This window comes from Copadichromis virginalis, linkage group LG22, assembly GCF_057382275.1.
Source record: "Copadichromis virginalis isolate Kocher_CV1m ecotype Utaka linkage group LG22, C_Virginalis_male_GT1.1, whole genome shotgun sequence".
Lineage (NCBI taxonomy): Eukaryota > Metazoa > Chordata > Actinopteri > Cichliformes > Cichlidae > Copadichromis > Copadichromis virginalis.
Genome location: NC_140638.1, coordinates 1,785,871 through 1,808,650, shown reverse-complemented (window position 1 = coordinate 1,808,650; position 22,780 = coordinate 1,785,871). Strand labels below are relative to the sequence as shown.

General features: G+C 48.7%; 1 protein-coding gene and 1 long non-coding RNA gene across 3 annotated transcripts; one reads left to right on the top strand and one right to left on the bottom strand.

Annotated features, from left to right (window-relative positions):
- Positions 1–430: 430 nt before the first annotated feature.
- LOC146682347 (uncharacterized) lies at positions 431–22,641 on the top strand. The gene is made up of 3 exons (XR_014917706.1): positions 431–2,154; positions 2,505–2,665; positions 22,550–22,641. It is a non-coding gene; the product is annotated as an uncharacterized LOC146682347 (long non-coding RNA).
- atf6b (activating transcription factor 6 beta) lies at positions 8,294–21,002 on the bottom strand. 2 transcript variants are annotated; one of them, XM_085446777.1, is made up of 17 exons: positions 20,670–21,002; positions 18,873–18,952; positions 16,958–17,039; positions 16,800–16,859; positions 16,639–16,718; positions 16,332–16,539; positions 14,208–14,378; positions 13,722–13,891; positions 13,378–13,557; positions 12,819–12,901; positions 12,526–12,732; positions 12,050–12,157; positions 11,835–11,931; positions 11,654–11,724; positions 11,252–11,351; positions 11,077–11,161; positions 8,294–10,813 (listed from the first exon to the last, which is right to left on the bottom strand). In XM_085446777.1, exons 1-17 carry the CDS (start codon positions 20,740–20,742, stop codon positions 10,521–10,523), a joined length of 2,148 nt encoding a protein of 715 aa, XP_085302903.1. In that variant the 5' UTR covers positions 20,743–21,002; the 3' UTR covers positions 8,294–10,520. The 2 variants fall into 2 exon arrangements, with proteins under 2 accessions (XP_085302903.1, XP_085302904.1); XM_085446778.1 differs by having other exon boundaries at positions 11,654–11,721.
- Positions 22,642–22,780: the final 139 nt, after the last annotated feature.

Here is a 22,780-nt window from a genome sequence, read left to right as displayed (position 1 = left end):
AGGTTTCAGCCAGAGTCAGGAGACGCCCGGCCGACTTTAATCCTTTAATGTTTGCTGGTTACTGTTTGCTGATGCAGATGAGAAAAGGTCACAAAGAGCTAAATCGTCAGCAGATGTCAGCCGATGGTTTCAAGATTGCATTTTGGCAAAAGAATTTCCTGGTTTCTCTCCTCTCGGCCTGTTTAGCAGCATTCGTGTAAGAACAGCAGAGGGGTTTGAACTCCATCTGCCCTGTGACTGTACCAGTCCCAGGCACGTTCTCAGCCTTATGTCCACAGTAATAATTACACCTGCAAATGAAATCCCATCTGGAGCCGAGCTTTTTCTTTCTCTGGGATGTGATCAGCTGTGTGTGGTGATGGAGGGAAATCTGATGGACTTACATGAATACATAGAAACTACAGCAGAGCTTCATCCTGTGACGAGTGTAACGACTCCTGCTCTGATATCCAGTTTTATTATGAATGTCCTCACCTTGTGTCAAAGACGATCAGTTAGAGTCGTTTAGTGATTAGCGTCTCATTTGTAACATAACCCAGGACAGACGGATAAAGCCTGAGCGCTCACAGTAATGCTGTCTGATGTAAGGACTTCCTGTTTGTGTTACAGACCAACGTTATGTGCCGAATCAGATTTGACCCCCAGCCTGTCGGATGATGCTCGGCGTGTTTGAGGATGTGTTTTACGGATCGTCTCACTGCGCACGAACACATCGCGGAGAGCCCAGAACAAACAGCAGCCACGAGCTAAGCAAACATCATTAACCCGACACTGAGCGTCTGACTCGGACGCCTCTGGCTTCGTGTGTCAGTCCCGGCAGGTCCATGTGGTTCGACCTAATCTCAGAGCACAAATATGGCTTCATATGAGCTCCAGCCTGCGGCTTTCTAAAATGTGGAGGAGCTCACGTTCTTTCTGAGGTCAGTCTTTTCTGTCGGGCTAGGTAAACATCTCGCTCCACAGTCCCACCCCGTACTTCACATTCACAGTGAAGCCACTCGTTTGAATCCAAACAGGATGTTTCATGTTAATGTTTGTTATGGGAATAATTCAGTTACAGCGTCTGGAGCTCTGTCACGTTTCTGTTTGTGTAAACTTTCCTCAGATTTGTCAAAGATGACACAAAAGATTTGTTTTCTTTAAAATATACACGCGACCACACGCCTGAGGCGCTGACCCATCACCAACCAGCTGATAACAGCTCCCATCTTTGAGGGTAATCATGTCTCTGGAAGTCACGCCCCTTCCTTCCCTCTGATTCTCGTCTTTAAAAGTATTTAACGTCATTGAGTCAGAACCATGAAACAGCTGTTTCTGAACCCTCAGCGTTTCACTGTTTGCTCCCATGTTGATGTGCTGGAGTCAGATGACGGCGCGCTGAGCGGCCGGGTAACCCGGTCTCAGGTAGAACGCTGCTTCCATAACCTCATCAGTCTGCATCTGCACGCACAGAGGGGCCTGTTTCTGCTCCGGGCTGTGAACATCTTACTTTCACACGCTAACACGGCGTCTGTGGGATGTGGTTTCAGGAGCCGGTCTCAGGTAGACAAACTCGGCTTCATTCCTTCATCACAGCGAGTCTCTGTGCCGCCGTGCCTGCAGCCTGATCCAAAGGTGCAGCAAACAGGACCTCTGCTGACTGAAGGGGATGAACTGAGGCTGAGTAAATGTTGAAAAGGAAACAGCCTGATGACTAATATTTACTTCATCTGTTGCACGAATGGTGAAGCCCTGCAGACAACATTAAACAGCCTGTGAGGAGGAAACAGCTCCATGCAGTCAAAGCTAAAAAGATCTTTGGGCTCAAAAAGAGCTTTGTTGTTGTTGTTTCAAGAATATTTGATTCTTTTCAGCCTGGAGTTTTTCCCATTTATGCGTGTTGTGTGAAACGAGGTCGTGTGAAGCTGCTGTGCCCTGATCCAGAGCCCCACAGAGTCACGTGAGGTAATAATAACATTATAACAATGTAGTGAGCGTTAGCATACTTTAGCACATGTGTGTGTCTGTGGGTTCATCCATACAGGTTATTGGTGCAGCATGCTAACATTAGCATATAAACCCACTCTGTTGTCCTCGTATCGTCACACCTGGCTTCAAATAAAGACGTTGAGACAGATGCAGAGTCCAGAATCACAGCGGGTGGAGTCACAGCAGGTATTCCCACCTTATTTGCAGACGTATCATTCCTTTAACATCCAGAGTCATCAGTATATCAAACAGTCGGCGGTGCTGGGAGCTGCGTTCGTCGGCCTCATTCATCGTGACAGCTGACAAACACGAAGGGTCCAGTTAATACTTGACTTTGTCTCTCAGTAATTTCCTGTAAAATCTCAGATGGCATCATGACAGCAGTGTTGCACTTAACTTAAATCAAAATATAAAAGTTTACAAGTAAAAACCTGTAGGTGGGACGTGAATCAGCTGTTTTGGACCCGTGTTCTGTGGACAGATTAACACAAGGCGGTTTGTTTGTGTGTATTTACTCGGTTCCCCCTGCTTTGCAGCTGCAACTCCTGAATCTGCTTCCTGCTCCGAGGCACGTTGACTGGCGGCCAACTGGCTCTCCGTCCTGCCTGGACAGTTTCATAAACATGGATTTATGATGTGATAAATTCTTCTGCTCAGCACGGCGCTCTGTTTGCTCCGGCTGACCGGGAGTCCCCAGGTAAGGCTCTGAGACAGCACCTTGTGCTCTGTGCTAAGATCAAATATTTACATCCAGCAGGAAGAACATTTAATGGTTTTCAATCATGTTATAGAAACAGTGTATTATGATGCTGCCAAATATGCTGACGGGGAAAAATTCAGGCTGCGAAGGTAAAAGTAACTCAGATAATCAGCGTTACAGCCGAGGCATGCAGACGGACACGTCTGACCATGCAGCGTGTCAGACTGTGGAGCAGGTGGGACAAAACCACACCAGCTGCTGCTCCTGGCGGCTAACATCTGGAAACTGGTCGAGTTTGGAGAAAATGTTGCCTGAGCTGATGAGTCCGTTTGAAGCAGTCCTGCTGTGTGTCAGGCTGATGGTGTGGAGACCCACTCTGCATCATCAGCACCGACTGAGCATTGTTTAAACACCACAGCCATCACTGTAATCAGACTCCACAGTCACCACATCCCAGTCCACAGTGGGTCTAAACAGATGCTCTGACAGTGACCTCAGTGAAGACATCACTACAAATACACACAGGGCTGGTTAGTGGGAGTGGACCCAGCCGGGGAATCACAGGTGCAGCAGAGGGAACCAGGAATTACAGAGAAATCCATGCCTGTGATGAAGAAACGCAAACTTCCACGTCTTCAGCTTTCTTGTATATTTATAATAAAAATAAAGCAACGAGCCTCCAGCTGGAGAGGCCAGTTTGATTTTCACAGACTCAGAAACTCAGACAGATTCACTTGAAGCTGCAGAGCATGAAACAGAAAGAGCTGAGCTGTTGTGTGTGCCGGGAGAAAAAAGCAGAGTTATGTTAAACTAAAGAGAAACACACAGAAGTCAGCAGGACGCTGGGTCACATTAGCATATTTCCCTCACAGCTGTAAAAGCCATCGGTGCAACCTAAACATCTGGCTGAGCTAAAGCTCCCTGCACCTCCACAGGAAACACGGCTGTTAACGGCTCCTCTGAGCCCATCAGAGCCCACTGCTGCCTGGAAACCACAGCACAGCTGAGACTGTGGAGGAGCAGGTAAAGCAGAAACAGGTGGAAAAATACATTTACTACTTCTGTTTCAAACCCTACATGTTTAAAACGATGCTGGCGAGCACATTTGGGGCCAGATGAGAGATTCCCATCGACGCTGATCAAAGCTGAGCGGCGGGAATCCAGCGATGGCCGCACAGGCCTCGGTTATTTAAAGTGCAGCAGGGAAACGTGCGAGTCATTAAAGAGCCCGCACACAATTAATTAATCCTGCCACAGTTAGTTTACCCCGAAGAACCAGTCGGTCCACAAACACAAACTAGTCCCACACGGGCGCAGACTCCACCAGCCTCATCACAGCATCAGTTTGACTGAAAGGACTCTGACATTCATGCTGCTGCATCTACTGCAGTCCTGACACACGACTAAGTCCCAGTCTCATTCATATCAACTACGAATGTGGGGATGTGCATACCTGCACACAGTGGATCTGTCACCAGCACAAACTCATGCAGTCGTAGGTGCAGAGATCGGTGCAGTGAGGCCGTCCTGAGTGGAAGAAGCACTGGGACTGCTGGGATTGCTTTGCTCCCAACATGCACCAGGTAAAAGTTATTCAGCTAAAGGTTCCTGTGAGCTTTGTCACTGACCAGCAAGTCACCAGGTCTGAGACAGGGTTTAGTTTTAGCTTCAGTTTGCATCCAATCAGAAGTGCAGAGAGCAGATTATATACAGATGTGCTGTGAATATATCCACAGGAGTGGAGGCGTGCTGTGACAGGGACTCTGTGTCCGTAGCAGAGCTGTGCTGTGTGCGTACGGCTGGAATATGAGGAGGAAAAGACTCAGACTGGGAAGTTGAAGCACACGGTTCATCTCGTCAGTTCTGTTTAGTATTGAAATTAAAGTTAACAGATTTATCATTCACTGTTGTTGACGTGTTTAATGTGCAGGTTGGCTCCAACAGTAAAACCCACAGAGGAAGCTGATGTCACAGATTCATATTCCCAGTATTCCCAGTTTGTCTCATCTGTCTCTACTTTAGGACAAATGCTTGCCAGCTTCTCCCAGAACCCCTGATTCACTGTGACTTTCACTCTGAGTCATCGTGTAGCAGCTGCTGGTTTCCATCATGACGCCGTATTTCAGGCTGGAATAAACGTCTCCATCCCGTGGGCCCGGCTCCGGGCTAAACTCGACCCATCCCGCTACGATTCCGCTCTTTTCATCTGCTTGTATTAAACGCTCCAATCAGCAGCAGCGCCTCACGCATCGCCACCAGAATTGGGAGGACGTTCCCAGAGGACGAGCGTGCGGCTCTGCAGATTACCGTCAAATAAAATCCTCGTCTCCTTTTTTATTTTTCCACTGCAGCTCGAACTGCCAGAGCTGCTCCTTCCTCCTACTTCATCATCATCAGAAAACCAAACCACATCTGGATTTACGTCCACTGTGGGTGAAAATTAGATCGAGTTACGTCCACACTGATTAAACCGAGCGATCAAAACAACGACAGAGTTTCCAGCGCTGGCCCAGGCTTCAGATTACCCAGAAAACAACAACAGCTGGATGATTTCATAGTGTCGTCACTGCTGGCAGGAAACAGAAGCTGTGAAATCATCTATGGCGTTTGCCCACATGGATGCACGCACGTGCCGGCGTGACCATCAGCTACAAACATCGAGGTCCACGCCGGCCGTAGTAAAACCTGGACTCAAAGCTTTACAACACAAATGTTTGGAGCATCAGGTGATCGCAGAGAGAGAACAGGCACCTCTGTGGATCCACCGGGGTCAGCTGATAATTGAGCAGGTGTATTAGTGGGAGTGACACGTGATAACTTACTGGGGAACGGGGAGCACTGATCCTGTCAAGGGGAAGGATGCTCGGCGTGAATCCGTCCAGGGTCTGAGAGTCCAGGGAGTCCAGGAGGGCAGGCTCGTGCAGAACTGAAGGTCAGGTTCAGACACGAGCCACGACGAGGGACGAAAAAGGCAACGAGGGACCAGGTGAGCGAAACAGGTAACATAGTGGATTCTGAGCCCAGGCCAAGGTAACCTGCAGACAACAAGGTCAGCACAGGAGAGGCAAGACATCGAGATAACGACACGGCGCACAAACGCTACCATCAGAAAGCAGCAGGCAGTCTGGTGAGGAGAGGCTGCTGCAGCTGCTCCTTAAATACTGGCTCTGATTGTGAGCTGATGGAGCACAGGTGTGCCCGGCCCCCCGACGGGAGGAGAGCCACGCCCAACTGGGAAACACTCAGAGATCCTAGTGGTTCTATAAAGGTTTAGGCAACAAAACACTTTGTGAGGTTCAGAGAAACATGATGACTGAACCATGACACGATGCAGGAAGCATCAAAAGACTCCCCACGTACCCTAAACCATTATTATTTCAATCTGATGGTGTTTTATGTGGACTGGTTGGTGTTTGGTCGATGCTGATGCTTCTGCACACTTTTCCAGGTCTGGTCTGGATTACTGTGCAGTTACGTTCAGCCTCCTGCAGACGGACTCTGATGATTTTGTTCTGCGAGGCAGGCAAAGAGAAAATACGACTTTCCTCTTTAAAGCCGCAGGACCAGATTAGCACCGATTTACACGCGTCAGCTGCCAGACACTCGCTGCCTTGTTTCCACTGCACCTCTCTTTCCTCCCCTCCTTTAAATCGCAGCCAGAGACCGTGAGCTCGGCTCGTCTTTGGCGTCTCTGGCAGGTGAGACACCTGCTGCGACGGGCAGAACGCCGGGCCTCGGGCCGTCAGCACCACGGGGTCGATGTCATCTCGTGACGCCGTGTGCACGTCCTTGAGGTTTGCAGGAGTCCCTCATAAAACAAACTGCCGTGTGTTTTCATTCCCTCCTCGCTTCGTTCCTCTCGCTGACCTTCATATTATTGCTCGCTGGAAACACTCGCGATGGACTCGGAAACTCGGGACACCGAACTGTCGTCTTGCGTCTGGTAGCCTGATGAGTTTTTCATCTGAAGCCTCGGAGATGGACGAAGACGTCACTCGCGCCGACACTAAAACGCGTCTGTCCGTATGCAGGCGCTTCCCTCTCAGACGTTTGGAGAAGAAAGCAGCTGTGCTGGTATAAAGAGTCGTACTTTGTGCCCGCGGCTCTGATAGTTGTTTATTTGCGTTGTGGACGTGGTGCTAAAGCTTCGGCTCTTCACAGAGCTCTGCCCCAAATGTCAGAAACAAAACTAAACAGCTGTTTAACAGCAGCGCGCACACAGAGCTCTGCGACATCACCAGCAGCTTTCACTGAGCCTCAGTCCTGCAGAAACGTCTTTAAAATGTGGTTATAAACATGACTGGTGTTTGGTTCATGGCTGGATGCTTCCACGTGCTGATCGGGAGCTCGATTCTTTGCTTTTACGCTCGGTCACGTCCACTGACCGAGCGTGGCTCAGGATTGGATGATGTTTTGTGAAGACTTCCGGCCCAAAGTCGACCTCACACAGCAGAGTTCCACCAAAACAGATTCTCCTTCAGCTGTGTGCGACTACCGCGTCACACAACTGTCTCCCACACAAACACTGCTAACAAACAGGCGGCCGGCTGCTGACGTCACCCCGAGCCAGTAAATTCTCCTTTTACTCCTTTAATTGCTGTTTGTTTTTTAACAGGCTGGTAATTACGAGTATTATCTGTTTACAGCCAGTCAGGAAACGTCTTAAAGAATAAAGAATTAGTTTGTCCTGATTATCCTGTAACAGGGAGCCGTATATGCGAACACTGCATGTGGACGATTTTCCATTATAAACACAGCGTCTCACTGAACGAGCAAATAAACATCCACGCTGGGACTGCGTGCCAGATAAGCCTGAAGCATCAGCACGCTGAAGTGCTCAGCATCTATTCAGTCTGCACGAAACGGCCGTCATGAGGAAACCACAAACACCACCCAGGTATTAGATCTGAATTTAGAGGGAAGCTTAAAAATATTTCATCTTTATGTCTTCAGATTCTTCCATCTGTAGTTTTTCACATTAACGGACCATCAAACTGACACATTTTGAGTTTTGATCTCTGAAACTGAGGCGAAACTAAACATCACAGCAGGTCATGTGACTGAGTGATGACCCCATGCTGCTGCAGTCTTTGTCTCCTATGACAGGTGACTTTAAGTGTTTGATTGTTTTTGTAATCTAAGCAGGTGAGGCGGCCCCGCCTTTCACTACACGTGTATTCATGCCTGAGGGAGCGCCACCTCACTGCTCCGTGTCTGCGCTGTGACTCAGTCTGCTACAGGCAGGTCGTCTCTTCAGGTTGAGCTTCCTCACCTGCACAGGTAAAGCCTCCGTCAGTGTTCTTCTTTCATGAAGTGTCAGTCTGCAGCACTCTGGCGCCCTCTGCTGGATGGACAGACTTTTCTCCTGTCTGTTCCTCAACCTGCTTTCTTTTCTCCCTGACTTATGAAATTAAATGTGAACAATTAATTTTTTTTTAAAAATCCAGTGTGAGCAGTGAGAAAAATAAAAGTCCCCTTTGAGTCTGTGATGTGAAAGGTCAGTGAGTGAGGGGTCAGTGAGTCTTCCGGCTTCCTCGGAGCTCGCGGCTCTGAACCTTCAGCCGTCTGATTCTGATTCATTTCCTGCTAACATGAAGGCAGCGACCAATCAGCAGGAGCCTGTGAAATATTTACACATTCATGATTTTATTCCCTTTACATAAAAAAGGACAGTTTACATTTTCATATGTGCAGCTTCAGCGAGCTCACAATCTGGTTTGTACAAGAACAGGCTGCAGAGCAGACGGTGGCTCTTAAAGCGGGTCAAAGGTCGGAGTTTTGAATAAAACTACGTCTGAACCACATTTAGAATGCAAACGTCATTCTTGTGATGAACAGACACAAACCAGAACATTTCCTGAGGATTTATCTAAATGCGTGATGTCATAATGTCAGCTGATCAACAAGCACCCCAAAGGTTCAGTAACAGCTTTCAGTGCGTTTTCAGATTACAGAAACCAGGAAGTGAAACATGAGCCGACTGTGTGTGAAAGAACCAACGAGCAGCTGACAAATCTCGTTTTTCTGCTCCATCGGTGTTTTAAAACTCAAACCACCATTAAAAGGAAAAGTTTACCTTCATATCCTCCACGTTCCTCTCTGCACACATGAAGAGTAACATCAGTATGAAAGGAAAACACCATGAAGTGAAACGACATTAACACAGGAGGAGGTTTTCCCACATGTTCACTGTAAGAAAGGCTGCAGATCCTACATTTCCCATAATGCTGAGCAAACGTGACCCTGATGGGTGAAACTTGGGCGCTTTAAACTTTTTAAACAATTGAAAATTTCGTACATACTCAAAAACAAGTCACAGCGTCAGCTCAGCGGGCCGGAGCTATTCTGTACATTTGGGGGTTGCTTTCATCCGCCAGGTCTCTTGCCCCGCCCTCCGTGCTCGTGGTAAACACAAGCATATGTGCACTAATGGACAATCGTCCTATGATCCAGGAGCTCAAATGGAAAATTTCAGCAGTTTTTTTCTCCTTGTGGCTCTGGATGATGTCACAAAGAAAGCATCCCTAATATGGTCATCTCAGCCACAGAAGCCCCACCCAAAATTCAAAAGAAAGGTTAAAGGGGAGTGGCCAAAGCAGCTTTTTATTTTTCCACACAGAGGATAAACTGGCCCCGTATCAGATAAAGAAGGATTATTATGAACTGTGGATCATGCAAAGCTGCTCTGTTAGAGTCTAAACTTTAAAAAAAAAAAAAAAAAGACAGGAAGTGAGCAGAACAGGCCAAGATTTTTCACAATAAAACAAACTGTATGAAGTTTTCTACACGTTAATTCTGTACAATAATAAAGATCAAAAATCTGCATATATATCCATAAATATTTTAGATCAGGAGATAATCCCGAGTTCAAACGACCAGCACAGAGTCACGCCGGACCGTCCGACAAATACAAAATATTTTTCTTTGTTTTTTTTACTTTTTGTTGTGAAAAAACAAAAATTAGAAAAAGTAAAAAGGTGACAAGATATCTACACTCATATTTACAACTATTAAATAACCGCTCCAAAACAAGCATAAAAAACAAAACATTGATAAAGGCGACGGCTGACGCACGACGCAGAAACGATTTCACTGCTGTACCACAGAAAATCCAGAGAAGTACCAAACGAGCTGCTTTTGTTTCACTCTCAGTGGAATTTCATTGGTTTGGCTTTTTGCTGGCGATATTTTAGATGCCACACCTCGCGCCGTACGGACGGCGTCACATCTTTGCGGCTCCTGCTTCATGCAGCAGCTGCCGGACTGACAGCTGAGAGGCGCTGCAGCTCCTCTGGGCTTCTGTATCTCATAATTACGACTCACTAAAACGTGAAAAACACGCTGGCGCCGGTTAACGTCTCAGCGCTGTGCTCGGTGTCTCTGAAGGATGAACGTTACACTTGATCCTGTAAATGAGCTGAATTTATTCTGTAAAGTTTATTTCTGACGTTTACTCGGATCTTTCAGAGCATTAGAACAGACTTCCTGTTTGTACGTGAAAGAAGAAGCTCAGCTCGTCCTCTGTCTGAATTATGAGGTACAGAAGGCGGAGCTTAGGTGACAGATGTGTGGCTGTGGGCGCTTCATGGAGCAGCTTCTCCACGCTGCGTTCTCGCTGTTAAACATTAAAACGCAGCATGCACGCCGCTGTCGTTCTTACAAACATGCTGGCGTTTGTGGGACGTCCTCAAGTTCAATTTGTTTTCTTGAATTTTCACCTTTTGGGAAACGGCAGGAAACTCGACTTGTGTGCGGAGAGGAGCTTCCTGTTTGCTGGAGGAGGAACCGTTACCTGGTGCAGGGACAGTGAGGTTATACTTCAAGTCTTTCTCCAACCTTTAACCTCCGACCTTCAGACTCCTTCTGATTGGCTGATTAAGTATTCAGCTGTCCGTCGGCGGGCGGGTAAAGGCTGCCTCTGAGACGGAGAGGAAGAGGAGGGGTGGTGCTGGTGGCGTCCTCGGAGTGAGGTGTGGTTGCTGTGGTGATGGTTGGAGCTGCCGTGGGAGGAGGGGGGAGGCGGGGGTGGGTCTCGAAGCGAGGGGGGGACGGCGGACGACTTGATGGGGACGATCCGAGTGTCCATGACCTCGCAGTCGACCTGCATCATCATCTCGTAGCCTTGAGATGAGTTATAGAGGCTCTCTGAGGAAGAGGAGGGAGATGGAGGAAGAGCGGCTGGTTAATGATAATAACAGTAACCACCATCATCATCATCATCATCATCATCAGGACAGCTGTATCAATAAGGAGAAGAACAGCAGCTGAGCCAATGACAGCCTTTTATCTTCACCATGAGGACGCGGCGCTCGCTGGGCCGCCGTGACCGAGTCAGCTGTGCACGGCGGCGCTCGCCGAGTGATTCACAGCTGCACTGCAGCCTGTCGCGCCACAGCGTGCACACTCACCGTTTACAGACATGGCCGGCATCACCAGGGACATCTTGGGCCGGCTGGTTTTGTTGTGGCTGATGGCTGGAAGCAGGAGGTGATCCTGCAGGAAGACACGCCGTTTAACACGCACAGCTGTGAGAGCCTGCTGTGTGTGTGTGTGTGCGTGTGTGTGTGTGTGCGTGCGTCATACCCGTCTGAACGAGACCACGTAGAACGTGTCCTCTCTGCGGTCGATGGCGTCCAGGAAGTCGCTGTAGGTGACCTCAGGACCAGGAAGCACCTGCAGCTGACTGCAGCAGGGAGAGACTCATCAGGCTGGACAGTAACCAACATTAATGCAACAACACAGCAAAAGTGTTTCTCAGCTAACATGAGCTCACGTTATAATAAAAGTTTTTTTTTTTTTAAACAATCAGCACAAATATTTTATAACTGAGTTTCAGCAGCACAGAAACATTCAGCGATTTAAGCTTTGGATGTTTTTAAAGACTCTTTAAACGATGGTCATGTATGTCACTTCCTGTCTGACTTGCTGAGGCTGACTGCTGCACCATCAGCAGGTCTGCGCTCGGCGATGAAGAGCGCGTCGTACCTTTCTATGGAGCGGTGAGTCTGGATCGGCAGATATCTGGAGAAGTTGGTTTTCCTCTGCTGAGCTTTCTGCTGCAGAACGAGACACAAGTGACACAAAACACAGATCCCAGTGAGCTGAAGACCAACTACTGTTCTCCATTAAAGGATTAAAACTCTGGGAGATGAAGACGACTCCTCACCTGGGCGACTTTGGCCTTCTTGGCCATCTTCGGCTTTCCGGACTTCTTGCGATCGATCTGGTGTCGATGGACCCATCCTCTCAGCTCGTCCGCCAGCCTGCAAGATTCAGAGGAAGCAAAGAAACAGAAGCAGGAAGGTTTAAATACAGCTGCAGCTCCTCACATCAGCGCGAGCCACAGCGCCAGCGTGGAGATCCTAACACAGTCAGACTCACCTGAGAGACTCGGAGCGGTTGAACTGCCGGCAGTCAGAGGAGGTGAAGTAACGGTCGATGTCCTGCAGAACCAGGTCCTTCACATCACTGAACACGTCGCTCAGGTTTCTGCACACGCACACGCACACACGCACGCACGCACGCACACGCACACACACACACACACACACACGTTTGTTTCAGTGTGGAGAAACGGTCTGATGCAGGCGGGCTTCTGTTAAACGTGTCTGTCAGCTGATAACTGTGACAGCGTGGACACTTTCACACACACCCACTGGTGTATCAGTGGGTGTGTGTGTGTGTGTTGGTGCTGCTGTGGCTGGGTGTTTGACCCCTGACCTCTCTGTGTGATAAAGCTCCGCCTCTGCTGAAGCGCTCTGTATTCAGAGCTGCTCCTGTGGTGTGATGGCAGCACAAACACTCAAAGCCGACAGTCGCAGTGATGTCACAAAACGCCGACATCAGCTTCCTCTCACCTGAACTGATATGGCTCTGCGGCGTATTTCGCCTCCGCTCTCTTCCATCGCTCGTCTCCTCCGTCCTCCTCCGTCTCCGTCTTGTCCTCCACCTTGTTGGTAAGCGGCGGCGGCGCCTGCTGGTGCTGTTCGATCTCCAGCAGCCGCCGTCCTGTAAACGACACCACGTCTTCGTGCAGACCCGTCGCCAGCTTCCTGTCTGTGATGCTGTGATGCAGAACAGAACGTGCTGATCAAAAGCGGCGCCGACATCTGCGGCGGCAAATATTTTCACGACGAGTCGCAAACGATACCTGACGGGTCCGAAGCTGAAGGTCATGAAGAGGAGGACGACCATGACGCACACGGCTCTCTTGTTACTCGCTGATTCGGCGCCCTGAAATGACACGAACACGATGAGAGAATGACCCTGAACGCTGACGCAGCAGGTCCATCTGACTCTGTTCTTATTCGTCTGACTCCTCCCCTTTTGTCTCAGTTACTTCCTGTTGGTGGTTTTGGCTCCCTCAGCAGATCATTCAGTGTCGTTACGCAGAGACGCTGCGTCTCACAGAACGTTCCTCACTCAGCAGCAGGTTAAGCGACATTACGCTGAACGCCACGCTTGGCGCTCTGATGCTGCTGTCACGCATCAGATCCTTATCACAAGGCTGAGGAATGGCGTGAAGCTGAAGAGCTGAGAGGGAAAACACGAACAACCAGAACGTCCAGCTCGCAGGACTCCACCAACCGGTGTGTCCGCTGCTGTCCTGCTGCTCCCGGCGTTTACAGTTTAACAGCAGGCAGAACGGTTCACGCGCGGTTTCCATCAAACCTTTCACTCGTGTGTTGTGATGTTTCTTGGAGTCTCACCTCCTTCCCTGCCAGTCTCTCCCTCAGTGCCTGGTTCTCCTTGCGGAGCCGTTCGTTCTCCTGCTGGGCCTCCCTCAGCTGAGCCTCCAGGTTCTGCAGGTACTCCTTCTTCTTCTTCCTCGACTGGCAGGCCGACTCGCGGTTCTTTATCATCCTCTGCTGCCGCTTCAGCACTTTCATCTGAGGAGGAGGAGGTGGTCAGTGAGGGAAACAGGAAGGAGGAAGTTAAAAAGAGAGGACAGGAAGAAGAGGAGGAGCTGTGTGAAAGTTGTGTGATGTAATCCGTTCACAGGCTCAGAGTGAGGAATTGTGGGTACTGGCTGTAACGTCAGTGCTGTACTCACATCGATGCCGTTCGAGCTGTTGCCGGGCAAAGTCGTGGTCGCCGGGACGATGGGTTTGCTGGTGGGCGGGGCCGTGGGGCTGGAGCAGTGCTGGGGGATGCTGGGAGAGACGGGCTCCATTTTGACGATGGCCGGCGTGGAGCCGAGGCAGACGGACGGAGAGATGACAACTGGAGGAGGAAGAGGAGAAGATGAAGACGAATCTGCTCAGAGCATCCTCGACACACGAGAACTGAACACATGACTGTTTAGGAAGGTTAAAGGTCGGACTCCAGCATCACTCATTCCCCGACTACGTTATTAAATCAGCTGCACAAAGTGAAACGCCACGAAAAGCAAAGGCAGAAATAAATTAATATATTAACTTATAATAATAAATTAAATTATTTAGATGTGAAACATAAAAGTAGATATGTATAAAAGAAACGGTGATGGGAAAGGAAATAAACAGAAGGATTAGTTAAGGAAGAAACAGGATGTTGTTACCAGGTCTGGTCTGGTCCATGGAGGGGAGGCCCTGCAGTATGAGCGCCTTGGCCGGCGTGGCGGTCTGGGAGACGGGGAGGGTGGCGACGCACACGGGTCGGGGCTGGATGGGGGGTTTGGTGCTCAGGATGGTGTTGGCCTTTAACGTGGCCGAGCTCGGACTGAGAGAGACTGAAAGAGACAAAGAGGCGGCGTCAGAGGTTAAAACGGCGCCGTTTAACAGACGCTGCAGCGGCGCTCACAGGTCAGACTGGAACCTCGCGGCTCTTTGGTTAAACGACAGCGTAAGCGAAACCCGACGCTAAGGCTCAGCATGCAAACAGGACGGAGCGCGCACGCTGCAGTTAATCCAAAGTACACAAACAGGTTTGTTAGCGTGCGTCGTTTGCATGCTCGCACAGAACAACCGGTGTGGCTGCAGCTCTGCAGCGCTGCAGGCGTGCCGTCCACAACAGAGCAGGAAATGCTCCAAACTTTTAATGACAAACTTGATTTTAGAAGATAAACACAGCAGTTTGAGTTCAATCACTCAGAAACTTCTGGAAACATATTTCACTCAGTGATGTCCTCTCGCTGTCATGGTTACCCGACGCGTCTGACCCTGAGCAGGATTTAAACTCCTCCACATCCTGCTGGCAGAGCGCGCACACGCATACAGAGGTAAGCTAACGTGACACCAGCGTGTGCTTTCATACGGCCATCACTGCCAGGATTTATAATCCAAACCCTCTGATGTTCATTAGAGACACTTTAAGGTGAGCGGCGAGCCTCAGAGTGAGTCGCTGTGGTGATGATGATGATGATGATACACTCGCCTTTTCTCTGCCTTTAACCAGGATCAGGTTGCAGCAGATGAGACATTCATGTCTGTTGGGACTGACCTATTATGTTCAGGCTCCACCTCCACAGTCGCCCAGTAAACTGAGAGCTTTCCCTTCAGGCAGAGCCCAAACATGAAAGCTCGAGCGACCCGCCGACGCTCCGTTTTCCCCACAGTTCAGATAAAAGCTGCTTTGAGCTGCTGCCTTATTCACACCGGCTCTCTGAGCAGGCTTACACCTGGAAACAGCAGAGAGCCACTGAGGCAGAGCTCACACACCTGAACTCTTTCACCTCTCACACAAAGGGCCGGTGCTGTGCTCGCCGACTCGTCCACAGCTGCTTCACACTGAAGTGCAGCTCAGAGCCAAAGTTAACCAGCACGGGAACATCCTGTTTTTAGACCGACGTGTGCAGCGGCCACGAACAAACAACACCAAGCAGAATACAATCTGCACACAGACATTCGCTCATTTTTGCAGCTCGTATGACGTCGCCTGCCTAAAAACAACTTTTATGTTTAAAGTGCAGTTATGCAAAACAAACTTGCATTTCCCCGAGAGACCCGACCTCCCCTATAAACGTGTATCAGTGCACACACGCACGCACGCACGCACGCACACACGCACGCACGCATGCACACACGCACGCACGCACACACGCACGCACACACACACACGCACGCACACACACGCACGCACACACACGCACGCACACACACGCACGCACGCACACACGCACGCACGCACGCACGCGCACACACACACACACACACGCACCTCTAACAGCCTCCCTGCAGCGACGCTTTCTGCCTGCTGGTTATTTGTCATTACTGAACATCAGGCTTGAATCAGCAGCTCGTCATCAGCCTGCAGGTTGATGAACTCTGAACGCGTGGCTGTTACATCACTCCATGGCCATCAGCTGATCACAGCTCATTAAACTGAGAACCCTGAATCAGACTTTGAGCTTCAGATTGTCCATCACTGTGTCAAAAGGCTAAAGTCTGACCTCGGCGTCACAGCAGCTAACCAGGCGCCTCCAAGACGTTCTTCTTGTTTTGTGTGATTCTTGGACAAAGGTTACATTTGATTACACGAAGCTGGAGAAGCAGGCCTGATGTTTCTGATGCTTCCTGACGTGGAGAATGACTCCCAGCCAGGGAAGCTGCTCATTAAGCTAACACTGGTCCTCTGTAGCCACACCTGGAAAACTTGCGCTCGTGCACCAATCACCAAAGCAACCAAACCACACCCAGCTTTCCCATTGGCTGCTTTCAGTGGATAAGCGGGCGAGCGGTCGTACCTGTAGCCTGCGTCTGTAGCCCGCCGATGACCGCCGGGATCGGCGTCGTCAGCGGCGTCTGGAGCTGCGTCTGTGTCACCGCAGCAATCTGGGTTTGTGTTGGGGGTGCTGTTGTTGCTACGGTAACCTCCATGGACCCTAGAGGAGGCGACAGCACGTCTCCGTACATGTAGGGAGGAGTCGGAGGATTTTCGCCTTTAACGGTGATCTGAGCAGGAGAGAGAAACGAGGACATCTTTTTAAACGCCATAACAAACCCGTCTGTGTTCATTAGCTTTCTATAATATACCCACTGACTGAGACACACCTGTGGGTCAGGTGGAGAGGCCGAGCACTCGGACTCGAGCGAGGACGGGGGCGAGGGAGGCTCTGCTTTCACCTGAAACACTGCACACGACAAACAGTGAAACCACAGGAAACGTACAAACGATCCAAAACCCGATGAAAAGAAACCCGACAGGGACTTACACATCTCCACCGGCAGCGGCTGCGTTATTGTCATTTCGTTTTTAATGGCCGGAGCGTCAGCTTCAAAGAAAACACACACAGGAAACAGCTCATTTACATCAAACTCACACTAAACGGTGGTGGTTTAAGGTCGCCACGGTCCGCTGACCGCCATGTACCTGTGAGAAGGTTGTCGTCAAGGTGTCGCCAGGGCGACGTAGGGTTGTCAGGATCGAGGGTGAGCACGAGGTCATTGTCGAACTGGCAGAACGAGAGATAGATAGAGAGAGAGAGAGAGAGAGAGAGAGAGAGAGAGAGAGAGAGAGAGAGAGAGAGAGAGAGAGAGAGAGAGAGAGAGAGAGTAAACAATCAGACCCAGCAACTGTGTGTGTGTGCATGCGCCTGTTTAGATATCTTTGTGGGGACCAACAGCCCAAACGTGCCCGTCTTCACGAGTTTGCATGTTTGAGACTTAAAGTGTGGGGTTAGTGTCAGGGTCACAGTTGGGTTAGGCATTCATAGTTAACGGTTAGCAGATAGGGAACGCCTATGTCAATTAGATGTACTCACTAAGATACCAAAACGAGAGTGTGTGTGTGTCTCATTAACACACCGCTGTCACCAAAGCAGCAAAGTGGGCGGAGCTGTGATCTGCAGCTACAACAACTCAGACAAAAACTTGAGTTTCTGTGAGGACGTAAATCTGCTGAAGCATGAAGCATCAGGAGCTGTGATGTGGAAACTCAATTCAGGTCAAAGGTCACAGGAAGCAGGTGATAAACATGAAGCAAACATTTCTCCTCATTGAGGGCCAAAGCAGCACGCCAAATATTTCCATCGTTATTTTAAGGTGGGACGTTTGCAGAAACTGTTTGCAATTCAGTAAACTTGTCGGTCACGTCCTGCAGATCACAGATAACAAAACACCAGGAAACATCCTGCTGAACCTGCAGCTTCAACCAGGAAGCAGCTCCGCAACACACGCCACGTCACCGCTGATCGTTAAAGTCATAACAATTATTAATCACCATCTGCAGCACTTTAAGCTCACAGCTAAACTAGCAAACACTGCATTCACAGCAGCTTGCTAACCAAAACAGTCATGTGTCAGTCTGTTTCAGAGACTTTTAATCTGAAGAACCAAAATCCAGAAAAACAAACTTTTACTTTGAAAGTTTTGTTTTTCTATTTAAAAAACAAACAAACAAACAAACAAAGCAAACAAAGATTCTGGTGCTAAAAAAAGCTTCTTCTGCTTTTCTTTGTCTTCCTGACTGTGCAGCTACGATGGCTGATGTAGATATTAAACATGTCTAGAAGTCTCAGCTGTTTCCCACTCTTGATGCAGCTGAAGCCACAGAGGGGAAATATTCCTTATATGGAGGTCTCGGCCACAGAAACCACACCCCTGCTCTTCAAACCTGTTTGTGGGGCAAACTCAAACTGTTCATTTCAGACAGATTATGAACTGAGCAGCTGCAGTGAGGTCCAGTGGAAGTATAAGAAGGCTTATTTTAAACCATCACTCATGCAAAGCTGCTGTAGTTGAGCAAAATCAATTTATCTGTTAAAACTCAAATGATCCCTACTTCAGAAATTATTTGTCCGTTTATTCTTGTACATGTTGATCTCCTGCTATCCAGGATGTGTTTGTGGGTCATGTGATAGTGGAGTGACGAATCAGGGAAGCAGTGCAGCGACTCGAAAGACCCAATCAGGCAGCGATCGCTGGGCTCAGCGTCGTCATTTTCATAAATATCAGACAGTCAAATAATGAGCTCACAGCTCTGTGAGGCTACGCAAATGTGCCCAGCGAGTCACAGCAGGCCAGGTCCCAGAGGCAGAGCCCACACAGCCCTGCAGGCTCACAGCCGTCTTCACTGCTCAGTATCAGGCAGGTGGTTTTAATGTTGCGGCTGAACACTTTGGTTTTACATCATCTGACGGTGCTGATGATCTAGGATTAGCTGTAAGTGTAGCAGCAGAGCTACACACTGGATTTCATCACCGTGTGAAAGTGCTGGTCGCAGGGTGTCGGGTTCAATGTGAGGCGTGCACAGAAAGCAGAGCGTGAGCTTTGTGTGTCGAACGTACCGATGCGTCGTATTTCAAGCCTCGGCCGAAGTCCCCGTCCTCGCCCTCCTCCATGCTCTCACACTGGAACAGGCAGGCATCTGCAGGGGACACGAGTCCACATACATGAGAGAAAACAAAACCAGCTTCAACCACGCACACACCGCGATGGTGTCAACTCTGCTTCTCCCGTCATGCTTTCCTCACACCTCTGGAGTTTGAAGCCACATGCTGTCAGAGCAGCACTCAAAAAAATCTGCATGTGACCTTTACTTTTTATGAATCCTCCAGATCTCTGCACAGGATTTGTGACAGAAGGACAGCAGCAGGTTTAAAGATGGAGGTGAGACCTGCTGTGATGGTTTGGAGATGGGAGGCGGAGCTGAAGTGTGAGCAGATGGACAGGACTAGAAATGAGTCCATCAGCTCAGCCGGAGACGGCGTAAAGTATTCGAGTATCCCAGAACTCGAGCTCAGAGACGCTACGATCACAGATTTTAAAATGATTTACTGACTAATACAGGATATTTTTGTGATTAAGAAAGATTAAATGTGCCGATAGCTGTTATCAACGAGGAAGCTGCAGAGTGCCCCCTTGTGGACAAACTATGCACCATTAACACACAGCAGGGCTGAATGGTGTTTCTCATGTCTCCTCTTACTGTTTTGTCATGTTTATAGATGCTGATACCATTTTATTTTCTAGAAGCTGATAAATACACACTGATCTGTGGATAATAATAGCAGAGTTTCTCTTACCAACAAAATAAAAAACCTAAACTTTTTACACACAGAAGTTTATATGTGATGACTCCGCCTCCTGTGCTGCTGTGTGCATACATACAGCATGCATGCACTTTGGTCAGAAATAGCTGTGTTTTACACGTTATTGTCCTTTATAAGCGTCTCTTGTTCTCAGGTGTATTCACTCTTCCTGCTGCTGCTCTGACCCACTTCTCTCAGGGGGATCATTAAAGTTTCATCTAATCTCAGGTGAGATTAGATGAAACTGTATTTACCGCAGCGGCAGGGCGCTATAAATTCTTTGGTCTAACAACTACAATAAAACGGGTTGTAAACCTACTTCACTGTTTAACAGGCAGGTAAATCCTGGAAACGTGTTTTTTTATTTAAAAATGTTAACATAACAGAGAGAGCTACATCTACAGCACGGCTGTTCTATCTGACTGGTTATCCATGACATGTTATTCTAACAAAGGGAACAGCACACCCTCCACCTGCATCCACCTGCCTACACCACCTTTCTCGGGGTTATTGTGAAGCTGGAGATAAGAGAAGGCTGATGAGGTTTTTTAACCAGTTTCCAGCAGATATCGCGATAACAGCGTGCGCTGATCACGACAGTCGTGACAGCCCTCTTCCTCCCCCTGACCGCGGCTCGAGCTTTGCCCTGAAACATGTCAACAGTACGCGGTTTAATGCGGGTTTTTAGCGGAAATGGGGGAACAACACGCAGAGGGCGACGTGTGCGGTTAAATTAAAGCAGCTCACGTTTCCAGCCAACGTGTTGAACACACCGGCGCGTCCGGGCGAGCAGGCTGAAGGAGGAAGTGCGTGCACAGGACAGCCCTGCAGTCGCGTGCGCTCTAACACAACCCAAAAATCATCGTATACGAATATATTTGACCAGTTCTGTCGTGAACACAGATGTCACGGTGAGAACAATGAGCGCCGAAGACGCTCCGACGACCCCGTTTGCGTCGCCTCGCCTTCTCGATGCATCCACACCCCCGCTATCACGTCAGCCTCCTCTGAATGCTTCAGCCTCACCCTTAATGCTTCAAAATGCTGCCTCACCCCAGTCTTCGCTCGTCAGCAGGTTATCCGCGAAGAAGCGGCTGTCCAAGTCCGACAACAGATCCGTACCCATCGCCCCGCAGGCGGTGTGTTTGAAGAGCAGGAGGCTCGATAGCAGCTAGCTAAACAAACAGACAGATTACCGCCTCCAGCGTCCGCATCAAGATAGCTGGGCGGTGTGATGTAAAGATATCATTTATAATTCAAACTAATCAAATATATATTTGCTCTAAATTCCCTTATTTATGTCAACTTTTTGTATCCTCTTGAACTGTAGGTCCTTGCCTTTTACGTCGCATATGACAGCACAAGGAAACGCTTCTTTTGGGCAGAGCTACCGCCCACGTCTGCTAGAGAAGCCAATCACAGCACAGGGATGTGTGATTGACTAAATATTGGGCCAATAGGAGAATTCAGAGACTACTATTGGGTTGCCAGGGAGCCTATCGTTGAGAAGAACAAGTGAGGAAGGGCTTTAAAGGTGATTCGGTCCAATCAAATGGTCGTATTTTGATTGACATGTGTAGCAAGCCAGTGAACGCTAGGAATGTCAGGGTTTGACAGGCAAGGGGAGCCAATCACGGGTTAGAAGTAGAAAAACAGTTTTGGTGAACTCACGTGGATCCAGGCAGAGAGATATGATTTCTGCGTTATGTCCAGTTTGTGGACGAATTTAAGAAGAAGCCGGTGTGCACACATAAACAAAACAATCCGCGTGGTAGTAAACGATGCTAGCGGGGCTGGCATGGGGCTCTCATTTTTAGTTTTGGGGATGAAGCGTGGGAGTCGTTACATAACAGTGCAGCGTGAGTGGGGACAAAGCGAAAGCGGCAGCTTGCAGCCCCTCACGAGGGTTTTGTTTTTATTAATCACTGGGAGCACACCTGAGGATGGCGCAGGTGCTGCGCGCTGCAGGGGGAAGTTTTAATGAGGAACTCGGAGAGCTGCAGCTGCTTTCCGGTGTACTGCTGTGGCTTTTATGTGGAAGGTGGAGCACAGCGCCTCCTAGTGACGCACTCGGAGCGTTAATAAAAATAAATAAAAGTTTCCAGCTGTAAAATAAAATGGTGTGTGAGCAGACATGTCAGGTGATCACAGGTGTGCTGTGATCTGCTGCAGACAAACAGGAATTTCAAAAACATGTTTTTCTGTTCCTGGATTTTCCTGTAAGGGACTGTTTCAAGGTGAAAATGGGACTAAAACACAGAGACTTTCACAGGACCAAGGTCAGTGTGACAGCACAGACCAAACACATGCACCTGGTTTTGTTGTCGCACTAAACTAACCCAGCGGTCTAACCTGTGCTGTGCACTGAAGGTCTGTGGTGAGTGAGCTCATGTGGTTTTCTGAGAGCAAATGAACGTGTACGCTCTATTTCACAGCTCTGACTATTGAAACCTTTAAACGTGCAAATGACTGACAGTCACATCACTGTAATTTTGTTGATGAATGAAATCTGGTGCAGCAGAAACGATGTAACTATTATTATAATCAAAGAATCCTAAATTTAAGAGTCTGAAAACATGGTGGTAGATGCTTCCATAGTGGAACAAGGTTTCAAAACTCTACTTGGACTAAAATGATTCTACACATGCAGCTTATACGAGTATGTCCTGTTGATCACTGAGATTAAAGTTGGTAAGGTTATGATTCATAATAAGCACCTGGATGCAGAGTCACGTGACTTGGTTTTCTGTTTCACTTTGTTGAGTAGAAATCTTTGCGTTTCTTCAGTTAATTGCTGGAAAACCAGACTCAGTCAAAGAATCAGGACAGTGTCCAACCCCGAGATCTGTGACACCAACAGAAACAATCGTACATACGTGTGTCCACCTTTAGTGTCACACCAACACTGCACACTGTGTTTTCTTGTGGTTTAGATGCTATGTATAAAAAGAGCTCACACCAGAGACCTACATACGTGACCACAGAGTTCCTGTTGTCGGCCTTTGGTGAATCATAATGTCCATCCTGACATGAAGGTGAACATCATCTGCAGTCTTTTTGTCTTCATTCTTGGCTCTAATGTCACTAAAGGTAAGAACTTTGCACATTTACTGAAACCAAACAGTTTAATCTGCTCCTTGTTTCACTGTTTTCATGACGGTCTG

Excerpts from the sequence above, each read along its gene's own strand:
- atf6b (XM_085446777.1), bottom strand. The coding sequence starts at position 20,742 with ATGGGTACGGATCTGTTGTCGGACTTGGACAGCCGCTTCTTCGCGGAT. Across the intron at positions 16,540-16,638 it reads CCTCTCCACCTGACCCACAG|ATCACCGTTAAAGGCGAAAA; the intron begins GTGTGTCTCAGT and ends TCTCCTGCTCAG. Across the intron at positions 12,902-13,377 it reads AGAGACTGGCAGGGAAGGAG|GGCGCCGAATCAGCGAGTAA; the intron begins GTGAGACTCCAA and ends GTGTCATTTCAG.